The sequence below is a fragment of the Juglans microcarpa x Juglans regia genome, chromosome 6S (genome assembly GCF_004785595.1).
Source record: "Juglans microcarpa x Juglans regia isolate MS1-56 chromosome 6S, Jm3101_v1.0, whole genome shotgun sequence".
Taxonomy (NCBI): domain Eukaryota; kingdom Viridiplantae; phylum Streptophyta; class Magnoliopsida; order Fagales; family Juglandaceae; genus Juglans; species Juglans microcarpa x Juglans regia.
In genome coordinates this window covers 654359-674353 of record NC_054605.1, presented here as the reverse complement: position 1 = coordinate 674353, position 19995 = coordinate 654359, and the positions used below count along the sequence as shown (strand labels likewise).

The 19995-nt window shown below is 41.3% G+C and overlaps 1 protein-coding gene across 1 annotated transcript; it reads right to left on the bottom strand.

The window, feature by feature from the left end:
- Positions 1–14795: 14795 nt before the first annotated feature.
- Positions 14796–16557, bottom strand: LOC121237305 (magnesium protoporphyrin IX methyltransferase, chloroplastic). The gene is made up of 2 exons (XM_041133993.1): positions 15891–16557; positions 14796–15431 (listed from the first exon to the last, which is right to left on the bottom strand). Exons 1-2 carry the CDS (start codon positions 16464–16466, stop codon positions 15024–15026), a joined length of 984 nt encoding a protein of 327 aa, XP_040989927.1. The 5' UTR covers positions 16467–16557; the 3' UTR covers positions 14796–15023.
- Between the last annotated feature and the right edge of the window lie 3438 nt (positions 16558–19995).

The window sequence follows — 19995 nt, the reverse complement described above, 5'->3', positions numbered from 1 at the left end:
TGGACTTAATTTTGATGTTCATAGGCCAAGTCCTTTATGCTTTAGATTGCATTAAGAGAATGATATGACTTTGTATATAAGACTATGCTACTTTAGTATTTCGAACATGATGATTATCTAATGAAGTTGAGATGTTTTAGTTATTCTGGCATATTTTTCACCTTAACCTTTTATTTCCGTTGCGATTATTGCATACTGTTAGTTGCATACTAGGATGCATTGCATATTAACTATCATGAATGAGGTTATGTAACCTTATGCTGCATGTTCCGATGCTTTTAAGTCTCCATTCCATCCCAAGTGGGGATTGGGAGCGTCACATCAAGGCCCCGTTGGTCGAAATGTATGTTGGATCCAAGGATTCTTTTGAACATCTAGAAACATTAAAAGCACACATGACGCTCCGCGGTTTCCCCGTAGAAATAACATGTTAGGCTTTCCCTTTAACCCTCAAAGGAGCCGCCTGTGAATGGTTTGGATCATTGCGGCTAGGGTCCATAGATAGTTTTGAGGAGATGGGAAGGAAGCTCCTGACCCAGTTTATGGTGAGTAGAAGGAGAAGTAGACCGGCCGCATATTTCCTCACCGTCAAGCAACGAGAAGATGAAAGCTTGAAGGTCTGTCTCACTCGTTTCAACAAGGAGTGATTGATGGCAGATGATCAAGAGTACTGGGAGGAATTTGGCTAAAAAATCCTTTCATGACCGATGGCGAGGAAAACCCCAAATATTGTATGCGAGTTCAAGGACAAGGTAGAAGATTTTGTAAAAACCTAGGATACCCTACGGGCCTTGACCACACAAAGAAAATCAAATGTAGAACAATCGGAAGACAGAGCAAGAAGAAGTGCTCAAGGAAGAGACTGAGAAAAGGACTCAAGAACTAAAAAGAACCAGCATGAAAGAAGGCGAGAAACGGGCGCCCTAACACAGATGATATATCTTGGGGCCTAGCACTCTAGCATGAACGTTCAGGACGATGTCAGGGAACCAGCCCCAAAATGGTGACCGCGTTCAAAAGACCCAACGACTTTTCACTTACCACAAGGTAGAGAGCACCAGACAGAAGACTACCAAACCTTAAAACGAAAGACTAAGGAGATGCAAGACAGTGGTGAGCTCGAGCACCTAGAAGCTCATAATTCAACTCCCCCGAGGCGAGCAGGTGAAAGAAGGCAAGATCGAGAGCGGAGACGTTAGAGGAGTGAAAGCCCGAGGGGGAGAAGGATCCCAGAGGAAAACCCTGATCAAGCCACTCGCCGAAGTCAAGACCGGAACAACACTCCCCTCGGGGAAATGCACACCACCGCAGGTGGATTTGCTGGGGTGACGCTACTTCCTCTGGACGAAAGGCTTACGACCGCAAGGCCAAATACGAAGAAATGTTTTATGTCAGAAGGCCAACAAAGCAGCTGAAGACACAACCAACTACTATAGTATCCTTCAACGATGACGATTATAGGAGAGTAGTCTACCCACATGATGGCACGTTGGTAATGACCATGTTAGTGGACAATTATATCACACATAGGATACTTTTTGACAACGGCAATTCAGCTAACATTCTCTTTTGGGATACTTTCTTGAAGATTGGTATCAACCAAGACAGACTACGCCCAACACCCACCTCATTAAAAGGGTTCTTAAGCAAAACGATGCAACCTGTCCATTCCATCGCCCTTCTAGTGTCAGCGGGGATTGGCCCCTGTACAATCATCATGATGGCAGACTTTTCTGGTGGTAAAGACCAGGTCATCTTACAACGCTATCCCAGGGTGATCAACCCTAAATGCTTTCAAACCTGTAACCTTTACCTAACACCTGGAGATGGAATTTCCTACGAAAGAAGGCATTATAGAAGTTTGCAGCGAGTAAGTCCTCATTCGAGAATGTTACGTATAGGAACTTAGAGATGGACAAAGGGAAATTAGAATGGTGGAGGCTCAAGCCAAGGATGACCAATGTCCACCCCCACCACCCAAGATCAGGGTGCAGGAGATGGAAATGTGGGATGAAGAGGCACTTTCTAGAGACTGGTGAACAAAATGTTTAAGGATCAAATCGGACGAAACATGGTGGTGTATGTTGATGATTTACTGGAGAAATGCAAAAAACCAGAACAACACGTAGAGGATCTAAGGGAAGCATTTAGAGTGTTACGACAATACAAAATGAAGCTTAACCCAACTAAATGAGCTTCCGAAGTGTAGTCAGACAAGTTCTTAGGCTTCATAGTGTCAAGAATGGGAATCGAGGCCAACTCGGAAAAGTTATAGGCCATAGTTGGGATGGAACCACTAAAGAACCTAAATGAAGTGCAAAAGCTAACACGGAGAATAGAGGCGCTTAACATATTCTTATCATCGGTGACAGATAGGTGCATACCTTTTTCGGGTCTTGTGGAAGATACAAAATTGGGACGACGTGTGTGAAAAGGCATTCATGCAACTCAAGGAGTACTTGTCAAGCCTCCCATTCTTAAGTCAGACAAAACAAGGAGAGCCCCTGCTCTTGTATCTAGCTATCACACCAAACGTCATTTCTTTTGCACTGATACGCGAAGAGGGAAGGATACAAAGGCTGGTATACTACATCAACCGAGCCTTGAGAGGAGCCAAAACACAATAACCTAAGATAGAAATGCTAGCATTTGTGCTAGTAACAATCGTTTGGGGTCTGCGACCTTACATCCAGGCGCATCTTATAAAAGTTGTAATGGAAACTCCCTTACAAAAAATACTACAATGGCCGGACACCTCAGGTCGTCTAGTGAAGTGGCCGATTGAGCTAAGCGAATTTGATATTGACTACGTCCCTCGAACCGCTGTAAAAGGACAAGTACTAGCCTACTTTGTAGTCGAGTTCTCCAACTTTCCTGAACAAACGCAGAAACCTTCTACAGGGAAACAATAGAAAGTATATGTTGATGGCTCGTCCTGCCATTCAGAAGGGGGAGTATAGGTATATATAATCACGAAAGACAATGCTGAGGCATACTACGCCATTAGGCTCAAATTCAAGGTCAATAACAATGAGGCCGAGTATGAAGTAGTGTTAGCAGCACTAGCCATAACAAGAACATTGGGAGAAAGGGAGGTCGATATGAGAGCAGACTCTCAAGTTGTGGTTAGCCAAATAACAGGAGAATACATGGCAAAAGGCGTGAAACTCAAAAAATACATGCAACAAGTCCACCGAGGATGCAACATATTTGATTACTTCCAAATCAGCCGTATCCCGAGGGAGGACAATTGGAAGGCTGATCGGTTGGCACGAGCAGCATCCGGGAACAACGAAGCAGCCTTACCCTAGAAGGTGACCACTCGTACAATAGAAGTTCCAGCCATAGGACTCAAATTTTTTGAAGTAAGCTCAGAGTCCCGAGAATGGGCACATGATATAATCAAATTCTTGACAACTGGGAAAGTATTGCTCACTAAAGAAAAAGCAAGGAAGGTTAAAAATAAAGTTGCCCGATTCATTATGGTCGGTGGCATGCTATAAAAATGGGGTTTCTCAGCCCCCCTGTTGAGATGTATTTCGAGAGAGGCCCAGTACCTCACGAAGGAAGTGCATGAGGGGACATGTGGGAACCACTTGGGAGGAAGAGCTTTGGCAGCTAAAGTCTTGATGGCCGGATACTATTGGCTACACACCCTCAAAGATGCCAAAGACTTTGTCAAGAAGTGTGTCCAATGTCAATTGCACTCGCCAATCCTGAGTAGCCCACCTGAATAACTAACGTCAATTACATACCCCCTGGCTGTTCACCGAGTAGGGGATAGACCTGATTGGCCAAATGCCATCGGCCAAAGTTCATAATCGTGGATGTCAATTACGACACTGGTAACGGTGACTTCACAAAATGTCACCAAATTTCTATGGAAAGTGATTGTATGTCTGTTTGGTGTACCTCGGATCATCGAACTTTGGATCAAGGTCAACTATTCCTCCCCCAGACATCCCTAGGCTAATGGGCAGGTTGAGGCAACGAACAAGATGATAATAGGCATATTGAAGAACAAGCTAGTGGAAAATAAAGGCGTTTAGACTGAGGAACTATCTAGGGTATTTGGGGCATACATGACCACCGTCAAAACTCCGACCAATGGAACGCCCTTCGCCTTGACCTACGGTAGCGAGGAGGTAATACCTATAGAAGTAGCGAGGTAAGCCAAAAAATCCAACATTTTAATGAAAGGCAGAACATTGGGATACTAGAAGAAAATCTTGATCTACTGGAAGAGAGAAGCGCAGGAGAACAGATCCGGGCAGCAACCAACAAAAGAAAGATAGAGCAGTACTTCAATAAGAGGGTGAAGGCAAGGTTCTTCGAAGTGAGGGACTTAGTCTTAAAAGAAATAGGAGTTGCCATCACAAAAGAAGGAGAGCTGGGACCATGGTGTGAAGGCCCTTATGTGATAGTAGCGAGCCACCGGCACGGATCATACTGCCTCAAAGACGCCTGAAGAAAGGAATTACCTCACCCACGAAATGCTGAGCATTTAAGAAAAAACTTTGTATAGCCCCTATGTAATCACGTTAATGCAATAAAAGGTGGTTGATTTCCATATCTTGTATTAATACATGACGAATAAACGAGGAAACAACTCAATGGAGTGTTTCCCTCCTTGCCCTTTGTTTACTCGTTGAGACATCCTCCCGCCAAACGAAGCCAAGTGACGCCACTTGCAGTTGGTGAACAAAGGAGGAAACAACTTAACAAAGTGTTTCCCTCCACACCCTTTCTTTATGCGGTCGAGGCCTCCTCCCACCAAATGCAAGTCGAGTGACTCTACTCGCACTTGACCAAGAAAGGAGAAAACAACTCAACATAGTGTTTCCCTCCACCCCCTTTCCTTAGGCTGTTGAGGCATCGTCCCACCAAACGCTAGCCGAGTGACTGCACTTGCACTTGGCGAACAAAGGAAAAAAATAACTCAACGGAGTGTTTCCCTCCTTGCCATTTCTTTACGTGCTTGAGGCATCCTCTAGCCAAACACAAGCTGAGTGACTCCACTCACACTTGGTGAGCAAAGGAGAACTCAACAGAGTGTTTCCCTCCAAATCCTTTCTTTATTCGGTCGTGGCATCCTCCCACAAAATGCAAGTCGAGTGACTCCACTTGCACTTGACGAACAAAACAAGAAACAACTTAACAGAGTGTTTCCCTCCTCACCCTTTCTTTACGCAGTCGAGGCATCCTTCTACCAAATGCAAGCTGAGTGAATCCACTTGCACTTGGCAAACAAAGGAGAAAACAACTCAACGAAGTGTTTCCCTTCTCGCCCTTTCTCTACTCGATTGAGACATTCTCCTGCCAAACGCAAGTCGAGTGACTCTACTCACACTTGGTGAATAAAGAAGGAAACAACTTGTGACACCCCCAAACCCTGCTTGGGGTTTGACGGAAATTGAAGCCGTCGAGACATGTAACACAAGGCTACATGACAGTTAAGATGCAATACACCTAATGATAACTAGCAGTATGATATATATCGCAGCGGAAAGTCAACTTAGGTCAAATAATAGGACAAATATCATGGTACCGAAGCACATAAATCCCGTACGTAAATTTCATAAGAGTCATGAAAATACTTAATGGTTCCAAAAGAGACTCCCAAAACGCGGGACCAATACATCAAAGTTATCAAAATGAGTCATTTGTCAAAAACCTTATGAATCAAAACTAGGGTTCCATCGTTGACTAAACTTAAGAACACTCCCATAGTCTTTTGGGCGTCCAAATCCAGCAATCCCAATTCAGCAGCGACTTCCTTAGCTTCTATAGAAGAGTTTCTGGCTTGCTTCAAACACCCCGACACAAAATTAATGTTGTTCTTAATTCTCAAAATCTTCTTATGATCCAAGGATGAAATCCCAACACTTGACTCATTGAGGTTTGCTAAAACTTTCTTGAGCAGTTGAGCCGTGACCTTAAGCAATTCTAGAGTGGATTGATGATGAGCCTCCGCCATGAATTCATCCTCCACTATCTCTGAAATCCCATCCATATCTATGGGTCTTGCGTACTTGGCATAACTTCTACCATTCCGAGTAGGGCAATGATAGTGGAAATTACAACAGTGAGATTTCGAGAAATCTCAGTAAGTAAACAAATAATATGTAACAAATATCGTAGGCATATATAAGAAAACTTAATAATGAATGCATGGACATGAGACTTTACTTATACATTTGACTTTTCAAAAAAGACATCGTGCACATCATAACTTTCTTAGTCTTTTTCTTTCACAAAACATCTTTTTGTCATTTTCATACTTATTCATTTAACAAACTTGTGAGCTTGGTTCTTGTTCATGTATCATAGCATAACTTTGAGCTCGAGGCCTTTTTTGACTTTTAACATATAAATGGATACTTCACGGCTCCCCTATGCATTGTGTGTTCCCCGCTAGTTACCGCATCAACCATTGGCCACTCTGACCAAGGTGACTACGTTTTACATTTAATATTTCATATTACGGCAGTTTGCTTTTCGCCTTTAACATAGGGCACCCACTAGCTTTAGGTGCAACCCCACTCCAGCATCCTTTTCTTTAGGAACCATTCATGGTCCGTCGATTGTACTTTGTTGACCTAAGAGTTATCACTCCATTTTAAGCACTGCTAAGTGGATAGGGGAGTTCCACTAGGACTTTTTCTTTTCAAAAGATTTTCACAGTGACATGAACTATGAAACTTAGAACTTTCGTGAGACATGCAAATGCCGAATGCTTCATCATAGCCATTTGACATATAAACATGCAAATCATGTACATTTCGCATTACAGCTTGAAAATATTAGAACATGCGACCATGTTTCTTTATAAAGATTATAAGGCATTGAATATCAAATAAGAAACCAACATTCAATACTTTACATGTAGTGGCCGAAACATATAAGCCCTAGTACATCCAAGAATCAGTCTTAACTCATCAAAACTTCAATCACAAAATGATCATACCTCATCCATGGTCATAGCTGAGACCTTTAAGTTTGAAAACATGCATTCCATCATCTTTTTATGAACTTAGAATCTTCTAATGTGTTAAATAAAATTTTTATCAATAAACATTCATGTGTGGCCAAAACATGCTAGTGATCATACTTATAAAAGACAAGTATTTTCATGAACTTAATCCCATAAAAGATTTGGTCAAGTGACAAATATTCATGTGCATGTCAAGCATTATGCAATTCGAACCCTAAGATGGCTTCTTATTCCATTTTTATAACATGAACTAATTTTGTAAGCCATTCTAACCATACATTGGATAGTCATGCAAAGAAGATATTATATCACATGGAAGAAAACATCATTATAACAAACATCCACATAAAACCGAACAATCAACAAGTTCACATGACATATACATAAAATATCCAAGTACAATTTAGAGATTTAGTTACAAAATCCAACGCCCAAAAATAAGCAAGCTGAAAAATATAATAACAAAATCATAAGAATCCATTTTTCTTCTAAAACCTAATTCGTGTATTAGTGAGTGTTGTGCTCTTCAACATATTTCCAAGAAAAATCCTCAAATGTTCGGACCTCCCTTTCTTGAGTCCGAAACTTACCTACAAGAAAACCCTAGCTCATAGAGACACTAGAGTCGTGGCCTTCATCCTCAAAACATCATGCTTATAAGATTAACAATGAAGTTGAGTTTATATTCTTTTAGATGAAAATAAAACCCTAATCTAGCCGTGTGCACATAGGTGTGCTCATGGGAGAAATTCCACAAAAGCCAACACTGTAATTTTCTTAGCCATAGGTGTGTGCATGTGAGCAAGTGTTCATGCTTTTTACCTTGCTTGCCCTCGAAATGGTGTTTGGGTGAGAAAAAGAGCAATGTGAGGAGTGTTTGGATGGTGAAAAAATGATGGAAAGTTGAGAGAAAGTTGGTGGCGGTTGAATGCTTCTCAAAAGAATCCTCCATGTGACTAAAAAAAATGGTGTTTTCAGCACCCTCTCTTTTATAGATACAAAAAGCTTCTTACACAAGCCAAACTCATTGCATGGATGCCAAGTCGCTTCCCACCCTAAGGACTCTTCCTTCTTCCTCATCATTTGATTGTGTTGGAAATGCAATAGGACCTTTTGGACAAGTGCGCCTTCTTCCTAAAAAATCGAAACCTCATTCCAACTTTTCTCTTTTACCTCATGTCTTGGTTCAATGAACCTATGAACCTTGTGCCTAAATGGTCTTTTATCAAGCTAAAAATCTTCCTCAATCTCTTACATGTGTGCATGTGTGCCAAGTGGCGTGTGAGAAGTGTGGGTTGTGCATGTGGCCGAAATCTTCATCTCTTCCCAAGGAGATTTTCCCTTTTCTTCTTCCATTCTCTTGGACAAAGCATGATTGGTCAATGTGGGTAGAAAATGCACAAATTTCCTTGCCCTAGCCGTCCACCTCAAGGAACTCTTTCACAAAATCCTTCTAGAAACTCTATAGGCGTGTGGCTCTCCCTTTCCATGTAGATTTCGCCCCTTCCTAAGACAAACATCCTCTCTTACATTTTTGCATGCATGACACATGACAAAAAGCAAGAATATTTTCTTCCCTTTCTTCTATGGTTGCCGTGTAAGGCCTATTTGCCTTCTATAGGGTCCACTTTTCCATAGCCTCATCATTCTCCTTTTAGAATCTCTCCCTCATAGTGACAAGTGTAAAAAAAACTTTTCTTACAAGCAAGCCTTCATGCATGCATGCCACTTGGCAAGAAGGTGGGTGATCCTCTATGGTAGGCGTGCAAAGACCAAACCCTAGACTCTCTCACCTCTCTTCCCTCAATTCAATCGATATTCATCAAGTCCTAGATATAAGCTCCAATGGATGACATGTGGCATTCAAGAACTTGAGTTGGGTGTGAGCCCTAGATCTATTGGGCTTCAAAAATCCTAATTTCCTATAAAGGCCAAAACACTTATGGGCTTGGGCCCTTCTCTAGTCCAAACCAATTCAAATTGGGTTACTCCACCTTTCTGGGCTCATTTAATAATATATATAAAAATACACAAAAAGCCTAGCAAAAATCTTGGTCGTCACACAACTCAATGGAGTTTTTTTCCACTTTGCCCTTTCTTTACGAGGTCAAGGCATCCTTCTGCTAGACTCAAGCCCAGTGACGGCACTAGCACTTGGCGAACAAAGGAGGAAACAACTCAACAAAGTGTTTTCCTCTTGGTCCTTTCTTTATGCGATCGAGGCATTCTCCCACCAAACGCAAGCTGACTGACTCTACTTGCACTTGGAGAACAAAGGAGGAAACAACTCAATGTGGTGGTTTCCCTCCTTGTCATTTCTTTACGCAGTCGAGGCATCCTTCCGCCCAACGCAAGTCGAGTGAGTCCACTCGCACTGGCGAAGAATGGAGGAAACAACTCAAAGGAGTGTTTCCGTCCTAGCCTTTTCTTTAAGCGGTTAAGGCATCCTCCTGTCAAATGCAAGCAAAGTGACTCCACTCGCACTTGGTGAACAAAAGAGGAAATAACTCAACGGAGTGTTTCCCTCCTCTACCTTTCTTTACGTGGTTGAGCCATCCTCCCGCTAAACACAAGTTAAGAGACTCCACTCGCAATTGACAAACAAAGGAGGAAACAACTCAACAAAGTGTTTCCCTCCTAGCAATTTCTTTATGCGGTCGAGGCATACGCCTGCCAAAGGCAAGGAAAGTGACTCCACTCACACTTGGTGAACAAAGGAGGAAACAACTTAACAGAGTGTTTCCCTCCTCACCCTTTCTTTACATTGTTGAGGCATATTCCTGCAAACACAAGTTGAGTGACTCCACTTGTACTTGGTGAGCAAAGGAGGAACAAATCAACAATGATCAATTAGCCACCCTTGACTCCGTAGTTGCCAACTTCTTTCAATAGGTCTCAGAAATCTCGGATAGCTGCAAATAATGATGATCATGGCCTTTAAGCTCCTGGTTAACTAGCTCTAGCTGCACCTCATCGCTAACCTTTTCACCACGACAAATACTCAACCGTATGGACAGCTGCCGCTTGTCTTCTTCAGTTTGGGTCAAGCAGGTCGCATAGTGAGAATTACACCGCCCAACTTCCTCTAGCTCCCCACGCATCCTCCCAAGGTGATTGCATAAAACATCATGCTCTTCCTCCAGAAACTTCGCCTGGAGGTTACATCAAGCCAGCTCCTCCTGAGATATCTACAAATCATGTTGGATAATGTTTGTCTCCGCCCGAAGAAAGGATATTTGATCCTCCAATCAGTGACAATATGATTCTGCCTGGGATAAGTTCCTCACCATCTCCTCCTTATCGGCTTGGGCGCTTAGGGCAGCATGATGCTTCCGAGCCATATAGGATCGTATTGACTAGTTCTCCTCTTCCAAGTCAGTCTGGCTATCCACCATCCAAAAAGCCTAGTGATCAACCCCTTGTACAACAAAGTAAGTTTTAAATAGAAGGGCAACAAAAAGCAAAGAGTTAAAAGAGTAACTCACCGAGGACCAAAAACCTCAAAGCATGTGCACCATGGCTCGGATGGTCACTGGGAAATGGCCTCCTCCCAGTGACCATCGACTTGTCGGATAGTGCCAATATAGCGAGAACTGGAAGGGCCAGGTAGGTCTGACGCGTTAGGAGGGCCCCTAACAAAAGGCACAAAACTGTCTATCTCACCTACCACGCTTGCAAAAGTAGAGCTCGGGCCAAGGGAAGGAGGAGAATTGGGAGCAACAAAGGCATCATCTCGAGCTTGCTCGACCGAACCCAAAGGGCTATCTCCACAAGGCAGCATGTCCAGGCACAAGGGAGATGGAATCTCTCCCCTGTAGGCGAAGTGCTAAAGGGTGTGGAAGGGATAGAAACATCCGTACCTTGGGGCTCCTCACGGAGGAACTTAGGGAAAATGAAGGGAATTTTTGGAGTGGCGCTGCCCGAAATCGAGGAAGGAGCAGCCGAACTAGCAGGAGCTACCGATGGGTTCTCTTGAAAAATTTCGTCGCCTGGAGCTAATGAAGCCTCACCAATCTCATCGAAAGGAGCAGTTGAGTTAGTAGGGACAAGCGAAGGGGGCCCAAGAAAGGAAGTTCAAGAGTCGCATCTATCTCCTTATAAGAGCTAGAGCCGTCACCCTGATCGTCCAAGAGAGGAGACATTGAGTGGGCAGCATCCTGGTCAGGCAACAAGGAGGCTTCAAACTCCAACACCAACCCTAAATCAACCTCCGTCTGCTCCATAATCTTGTCAAGAGAGTCTGCAAAATACAGTGTTGGACGAGCATAAGTACCTCCCACAGGGGCCAACGGGGCCCGTGGAAGCCTCTCCTTGGCTGAACTTGATTCATCAAAAAGGCCAGCTTCATCACAAACTGAGACTAGAACCAAGCCACCTCTTGCGCCACCGAACAAGGGAAGGGGTGCCCAAGTATTGGCAGCCAAATACATGAGCCTGAGTGGCGAGACCACAAATCTGTTGATGTTAGCACGGGTCAATAGAGCATCAGACTACGTGGAACTATCATTTTGTTCTACCCAAGCATAGACAAGACGCAGATGAGCTTCTTCCCGATCAGAGAGGATGATGGCGAAATCACGATCATCAAGAACAGGGCCCAAAGCCGCTTAAACAGGAAACTCACCACGAGCAGCTTCGCTAGAAGGAGACTCCCAATTTGCACTCGAGACAAAAAAAAAAAAAAAAAAAAAAAAAAAAAAAAAAAAAAAAAAAAAAAAAAAAAAAAAAAGGAACTTTCTCTACCTCTTGGCATAAGAATGGCGATGTTCCAAGCAAACCATTATAACCAGTATAGGACTAAAAACTGCACAAGTTCCCGTCAATACACCGAACACCATGGGTAGAAAGGAACTCCCATGCCGTGAGATCTGGGTATTTGTCATCAGTAGGTTCCAAGACCTGTCGTCAGACCATGCAATAGGCCATGAGTATCCTCCACGCATTGGGTACAAGTTGGGAAGGAGGCATACCCAATCGAGCACATCCCTAACTGGAAAACAAAACGGCAAATGAAACCCATCAAGAGCATGACAGAGTACAACGCCACCTAAGCAGCAAGGCCGGCGAGGTCAACCACCCCTCGACGTGGCTTGGGCAAGCTCAACACCACGGAGTTAGGAACCCCATAACGGGTTCCCACAAGGTCCAGATCAGAGTGCGTTATCATCGTAGACCACTAGGTCCCTTCGAAGTCGAGGGGACAACATGCACTAGACCCCTCAGCACGGGGAGGAGAGTCGTGAGGACGGGAGAACCTGGTATCACGAGTTGCACACTCAGAAGCTTTGCATGAAGCCATCAGAGGAAGGAGATGTGAGGAGAAGAGAATCGCAATGAGCAACACAACAGCAGGGTTGGAAAGAAGAGGGGATGATAGAGTCTGTTACACAAAGTGTTCCCCAGGGTTGTCCAAACAAAGAAACATGCCAGGCACCAAAAGAGGAATTGGAAAGGACTTGAAGAGAGTAAGTGGCACATGCCTCTGATACTTTGGCACGCATGAGTATGGCCTGAGTAATGAAGTGCCAAAGCAGAAGAAGTCCCATCACGTCCCCGTGATGAGACTTCGCGGGGTAACTAGAACGGCCGCCTTCCCCCCTTCGTGATGGGCCTGTTCTCATTCTAATAAGGTCCAGGGGGCTCGATGTAGATCCTCCATACATTAAGGACCATCCAACCTAACTAAGAGATAACGATAAGCTCCCGAACCATCCAATGTGTTAGGCGGGAAATTCGACCACACAACTGCAACATGGGAATTTAAATACATCCTCTTGAGATAAGTACCCTGGGCGGGAGGAAAATGATAAAAGAGAAGCACAAATACCAGTTGCACAAGCCTTATCATATCTTTCTCAACTCTATAAATAACAGAGGTAATTCACAATCGAGGTAAGTGGAAGTGGAATCTGGAGTACCCTTATGATTATCTCAATCGCCTGATTTAGGCATCAAGAAGTTTAATACCCTTCAGGCCTTCCTTGATTTTCTTGGTGCAGGCTTACGGAAAGTGTTGACAGGTGCGAAACATGTCCACAATACCAGGTGTATCCCACTTCATCGATTTTTATTACTGTCCTTTCCAAATGCCGAAGCATAACAAGGACAACACACTCATTTTGCATTTCCTATCCTATCCCTTATAGATTGTTTGTTCGTTTTTTTTATTATTATTATTATTTTTTTTTCCTGAATCGACTTAACGAATCTGGATACATTAATGTTAGGGCCAAAGCAAGTTTCATCAACCATCAACACATCAAACAAAAGCCTACTCAGAATTATTATGATATGAAAGACCGGAACAGTGAAATTGTGGAAAAGAATCGCCGACAACAATTGGAGTAGAATAGTGGCCTGAATGGATTATATGGGCCGAAATAACTTGAGAGGAGAAACTGTAAAGTGCGAAAAAGGGCAAACGCGATAGGACACTGAATTCTGCGACAAAGAAAGGATTGGCATAAAACAGCTTCTAGAGGGATAAGGATGGTGGTCTCTTTGTTACCATGTAGAGAATCATAGGTGAGAAGGTTTTTTATGTCAATATATATAGCAAATGTAAAAGGGTGGCCCGTTTATTCTGTAATATAAAGGAAATACAATTAGTACATTAGTGCAAATTATTCTCACCTAGAATATTACTATAACATTCGTGTACTATTAGGCAATATGCAAATATAATCCTTCCTAGGTGTATCCCACTTCATTGATTTTTATGATTGTCCATCCAAATACATAAGTAGAACAACGATACACTCATTTTATGCATCCGTTATCCCATTTTCTATGTTAGGCCCCGAGTAGCTTTCATCAGCCATCGATACATCAAACAACAGCCTACCTAGAGTGATTACTGTATAATGAGTTGCTTGCTTAAACAAGGAGTCTAGGCAAGAGAGCTAGTGTTGCTCTCTATACGATCAAATAGCATCTATTATTTTCATTCCCTGCCCTGCCTTGAGGTCCTTTACTTATAAGTAAAAAAATTGATACACAAGTAAAAACAAATGCATGCTGGGATTCTCTGCCTTGAGACTCATATAGGCTGAAAGATTGAAATATAAATGTATAGTTAGAGCTCAAGAAACAAATGCATGCTATGTTCTGCACGGAGAAAAAAATTAAAATAAATAAACCTTTGAATTTTCTTCCAAGTATGAAACATAAGGTTATGGAATCTGTATTGAATGACCACACCTATGCAACAGAATGACTTGTTTTTCATCCCAAACGTAGACTTGGAGCACCTGAAGAAGTTACATAATGTTTTACTTGTACCCTGAGGGCATTGTGAAGGGAAAAAACATCAAGAGTCGAACAACAAATGGAGAGATTCTCTCTCAAGGGGGATCTGTCAATATTACGACAACATCAGTTCAAGGACCAGCTAATCAAAAGTTCTGCGGAGGAAAACTGAATCCGCATCTTAGAGCTCAGAAAATTAACTGGCAACAGAATATGGACCGAGCATATATTATTGACAACTTAACTGTTGCTCTCAGCAAGCTCGCTGATGCTTTAGCAAGGATTGCTGATAAGTTTGAATCTGACATCATCAAAACACATTTTTAAGTTACCCTTCGGACGGTAATTTCTGCAATCTAGCTTACCAAGAGCTCTTCAAGTCCTTTCAGAGGAGAGGTACTCAACTAGAAGGCTACAAAGGCGAGTGATGAATTAAAGGGAAGATGGATCATAACAAAAACAGGCACCATTTCGCCGCCACATAATTAAGCTTGAGAGTTATATATTAATATACAGCACACTGAACACATGATACAATGGACGAATCGTGGAATTTTCAGCAAAACACCTATAAAATCTCGTCACTGCACAAGGATACATCACAATGTTTCAGCATTGACAACTGTTATTTGCTGCAATCTGTATTTATTCATTAATACAGGCAGAGAATAACAACATACATGGAAAAAATGCAGGTTTTACATTAAAGTTGGAGGTAATTCCTTCCTAGAAACAGAACAAATAGATCGAGGCAAAACTTATATCTAACCTCTCAGCCTCATTATGCAGGAACAGCCTCAACAAGCTTTGCAAAGTAAAATTGTGTGGAGATGAGGCCTCTCTTCCTTATCTTCCACCCTACCTTTTGCAATGCTCTTTCCACGTCTGCCTCTGAATGGAGATATGCCCTTGTTGCCTTTGAAGGCCCGGGGAACAACTCCCCTACCCTCTTCAATATATCATAATAAAGCGTCTTTGGTGCAAAGCTTAGAATTAATCGCTTTTCTGCCAATGAAGCAAGGTGGGCAATCATCCCGTCAGCTTTACCCTGCGGGTAATGAATCAAAACATCCAGGCAGACTACGGTGTGATACTTCCCTTCTAAGCTCTCCAAATCACTGACTTCAAATTTTGGCATCACTGGAGCTGGTGAAAGATCATCCTTGCCTGCCAGAAGCTGTTCCTTTGCCTGTCATGAAATTCAAAATACATGTAAATACGATCGCCAACAAATTATTGTACTTCTATAACAATAGAAAGCCGACATGATAAGGCTGATTTTCACTCACATTTCTCACTGCACCACGGTTGTGTAGTCCTATCCTATTCCAACTTATGTGCATACAGAAATAGGCTTAACATAAGATTAATGCGACTTTACCGTCTGGATTTGATCCACTCCGAAACTTAAAAAAAAGTAATATTAATCGTAGGGAGCACACCTAAAAAGCATTCAGTATACTCAGAGTTTATCTGAACTTGACAGAACGCTGTAAACACAGACCTCTTACATAACATCAAAACAACACACAGATCAAACTCACCTCATCCCCAACTTCAAAAAACTATAATGAAAGTTATACCGACAGTGTGTGTACACACACATATACACACACACACACACGTTTAAGTAGCACACTTCTCTCACCTGCTTCTCAGCTTCAGCAACCATAGCTGCCGAAATATCGCTGGCCGAGACAATAGCGCCCTCCTTGGCGAGCGGAATGGACAAAGAACCGGTGCCACATCCAGCATCACAAACAGTAACCCCTCGAAGCGGGCTTTCATCAGTCAGCATCTTGATGGCATTCTCGACGGTCTTGGAGTGGCCCAGCCTTATGTCCTTCTGAACCCGGTTCACATCGTCGGTCTCTCCGTAAATCTTCTTCCACCTCTGGAATCCGGAGTTGTTGAAGTAATCCTTCACAACATCCTTGTCGCCACCCCCGACGACTTCGGCCTGAAGGCGCCTCCGTCTCTCTGGGTCTGTAAGGGAGAGAACTGCGGCGAGGGCGGCGACGGAGCTGCCCCCAATGACGGCGAAGGTTGTGCCGTCGAAGGTGGCGGCGGCGTCAGCGGTGGAGAGGGGTGGAATGGCGAAAGGGGTCGTGGGCTTGGTAGGTCTTGTTGTTGGAGGATTGAGAGGGGTTCTGGGAGAGAATAGAAGATGGCTCTGGTGGTGGTGGAAGCGAAGAGGGGAGGAAAAGGAAGCCGAACAGGCCATTTTTGGTCTCTCCCGGACCAGAGATAGACTCTCTCTGTTAACCGGTTGATACGGGTACACTTTTTGGCAGCTGAGGCTATACACTGGATAAGACTTGTTAACTATTGGATTGGATACAGCTTGTGGGCATTCCTCGGATTCTCACGTAGGTCCCACTCTCGTGTTGGCGTAAATATTAACACAGAATGTATAATATTAATAACTCTTTACATGTATTTTTCATTGTTCGAAAGATACGAGAAATTATATGTCACGACCTCGAGTCAGTTAATATAAAAGTATATACTTATGTTTAACACAGTTAAAAATATAATACACTTAGCATATATATATAATAGCATGCATTATTCGCAACCAACAAATTTTTTTTTAGCAATATTATATACCAGATATAACATATCCTAAAATAATATAGGCATATTTTACAATCGCATTATAACAGATATTCAAAAGTTATAGTATTTATTCTAAAGATCTGTAACGAAATAAGTATTAGAGACAAAGCTCCATAATTATAGTTTGAAAATAAAACTATTCTAATAGATTGCTGAGCTACTCACGCAGCTCTGTTATAATGTCCAAAATAGCGTCTAGGAAACAGATAGCCGCAGTTATAAGTTTTTCGTCGTTCCTCTACGAGCTAGTTAGCCTCATCCAGACCTCGGAGCGCTGGCTCTCTATGGCCTGACAGATAGTCTACAATTTATAGGCAATGGTAATTGAAACTACCAAGTAAGATTTGATTATAAATCTCAGCAAGTTAACAATAGACTTAACTAACAATATATTGCATGCATGACAATAAAATGACATGAATGCTGACTTGAACATGATTGAGAGTGACATGACCAAGCAAAGAACATAATATGTGTTGACATAACATGAAAACTGATATGGATTGAAGTGACATGAATTAAACATGAAACTAACTTGAACTGAACACAAACTTGAAATCTTGTTTAACAATAAACTCGTTAATTAAATATGAAATGTGAATGCTACATGAGTCCTCTTGAGTCGTGTGTTCCTGCTGATAACGCATCATATCACAGGCATCTGCGCCAACTGTGAGTATGTCAATATATTGAAATGAAACCATGGTTTGCACTGCCGGCATTTGTGCCTGACTTCATTTTGAAAACCAGTTATTTAGATCTCATTTGAAGCCTATTGATCTCTATCTTGATTTCACACCAATTTAAGTACTCCATCCTTGTACATGGGGTCATGATAAAAATAAAAGATTCTACTGATTTGAAAATATCTTTCATGACATACTTAATGTAGGTGACATGGCATGACATGTAAAAATTAACCGTATTACATATGGCATGGCATAATATGGCATGACATGGAATGAAGCAAATAAACATGGACTTGAAATAAATAAATTGGCATGGCATATTAAACAATTTATAACAAACATAAATGATAAGAATATGACAATAATAAGCTTACCAACGTATATACATAAATACACTAGAAAATAAGTTAGAGGCTAACTTAAAGCAATTAAGCGTGACGTAAAAGTAGCGTGAATTAATGTGAACTAAAATGAGATATTTCTAAGGGTTAGAGACTTCTCACTAAGTACTTAGAAATATAAAATTCACAAACTTATGGCAAAATTGCTATTTTACCCTTCTACTTGTGAAAAATGACCATTTTGTCCATAAATTAAGGATCTTGCATGTCAACTCCAAATCTTACCAAAATTTACATTTCTCATGTAATTTTTTTCTTAAATCCAAATATCTAATTAGAAAAATTCAAAACATAACATTAAGAACTATGCTTAGGCCGATTCACATAAGAGGCCAAACTCTTGATTTTTGTTGCAATTCATCCAAACTTCAACTTTCATGCTTAAACTGAATTATGCAACACTTAAAAATCATACCCTATGTTTCAAAATCATGTTAAGACAACAAATTATACATTCCAAAAAATATAAACTCCATATATCAATAAACATGCCAAAACACTAAGTTTTGGTAAAATATAACAAATCTTTTATATTCTTGGTCTAACACTTTTCAAATCAACTCCAAAAGTCCATAAACACATTCTTAACATATTTATAAACCAAATCTAAGTGATAACATGCTTGAACAAACAATAAAAAATCACAAACATCATCATTAAACCCTTGGCATGCTCATTAAACTTAGCTCAAACCACTATATCCAAATTTCTCATGAAATAAACCTTCAAGAAATAAAATCATATACCTCATATTCAAGTTCTAAACTTAATTTAAGCATTAAACCAAGGATCACATGGCAAAAATTTATAAAAACACAAAGCAAACCCGCGACCCTGAAGTTTGCGTCCTAAAGAACCTTTGTATGTATAAAAATTTATTCCATCAAGATCAAAACCAATATTCTCCAAACATAGCTTTCAAATACATAGATCAAAGTCTTAAGATCAACATATGTGACTATCAAAACCATAGGACCATGTTAACATGTTAAATCTAAACCTAACTTGCATATTAACATGTTAAATCTTCATTATAAGAATATCTAACCAAGATTTCACCAAAAACCTCATCAAGATACCAAAGTTTCACACAAACATCTAGATTGTCGCCTAGTATGACCTTTTTATGTTCAAACTGACTTTTTACAAACAAATTTCCATTAAAAATTACAAAGCATATATCATTGAAAATTAGACTCAAAGAGAAACAAAATATATGGAGTTTCATGAGAATCGACTTACAAAGGCTTTGAAACAATCGAGCAAGAACTGCCAAGAAAACAACCTTAAGACTCTCTCTCTCTCTCTCTCTCTCTCTCTCTCTAGAAAATGGATTGTGAATGTCAATTATGAAGTGTGGGAGGCAAGGGGAGTGATATACATGGTATAGGGGGTGACATGGGTGGCTGAATAACCTTTGTATAGGAGGTTGGTAGCCAAAGATGTGGGGACAAGGGGCTGCACAGCTGTTGTTGGTAGTAGAAATTTATGGCTGAGTAGATGGCTAAGGCTTATAGTTTTTTGTCTTCCATCAAAGGAATATTGGAGGCTGAAGTGAGTGGTGGTTTCAACCTTTTTCTAGGCTTCGAAGGGGGAAGAAACTTTTGGGCTAAAGATGGGCCTTACCGATGGGTTCAATTTTGGGGTTTCATGGGTTTCCTTTGGGGTTTCGGTTGGGTTCAAGTCCAAATCCAAATTTTTTTGGCCCAATGTGATCACCAAGATATAATAGAGGGGTTAAGGATGCATAAGTGAAAAATTAAGTGATTAATAGTATGTGGAAGTGATTAATCCAAATGATTAAACTCTTACCCGTTTGGATTCAGAGTTGATTTAAACTCATCTCATCTAATAATTACAATTTTTTCAAATTCTCAGGCAAAATATAATAAACAATTCTAAATTTTCAAATTCTAAAACAATAATAATATTCTAACAATATTTTATTCAACTTTTAACTTTTATCTCAACTTATTTCATCTCAACTCATTATCAAACCTTACCATAATAAAAAATCGAGCCATAGAGGGTTAAAGTAATGGTT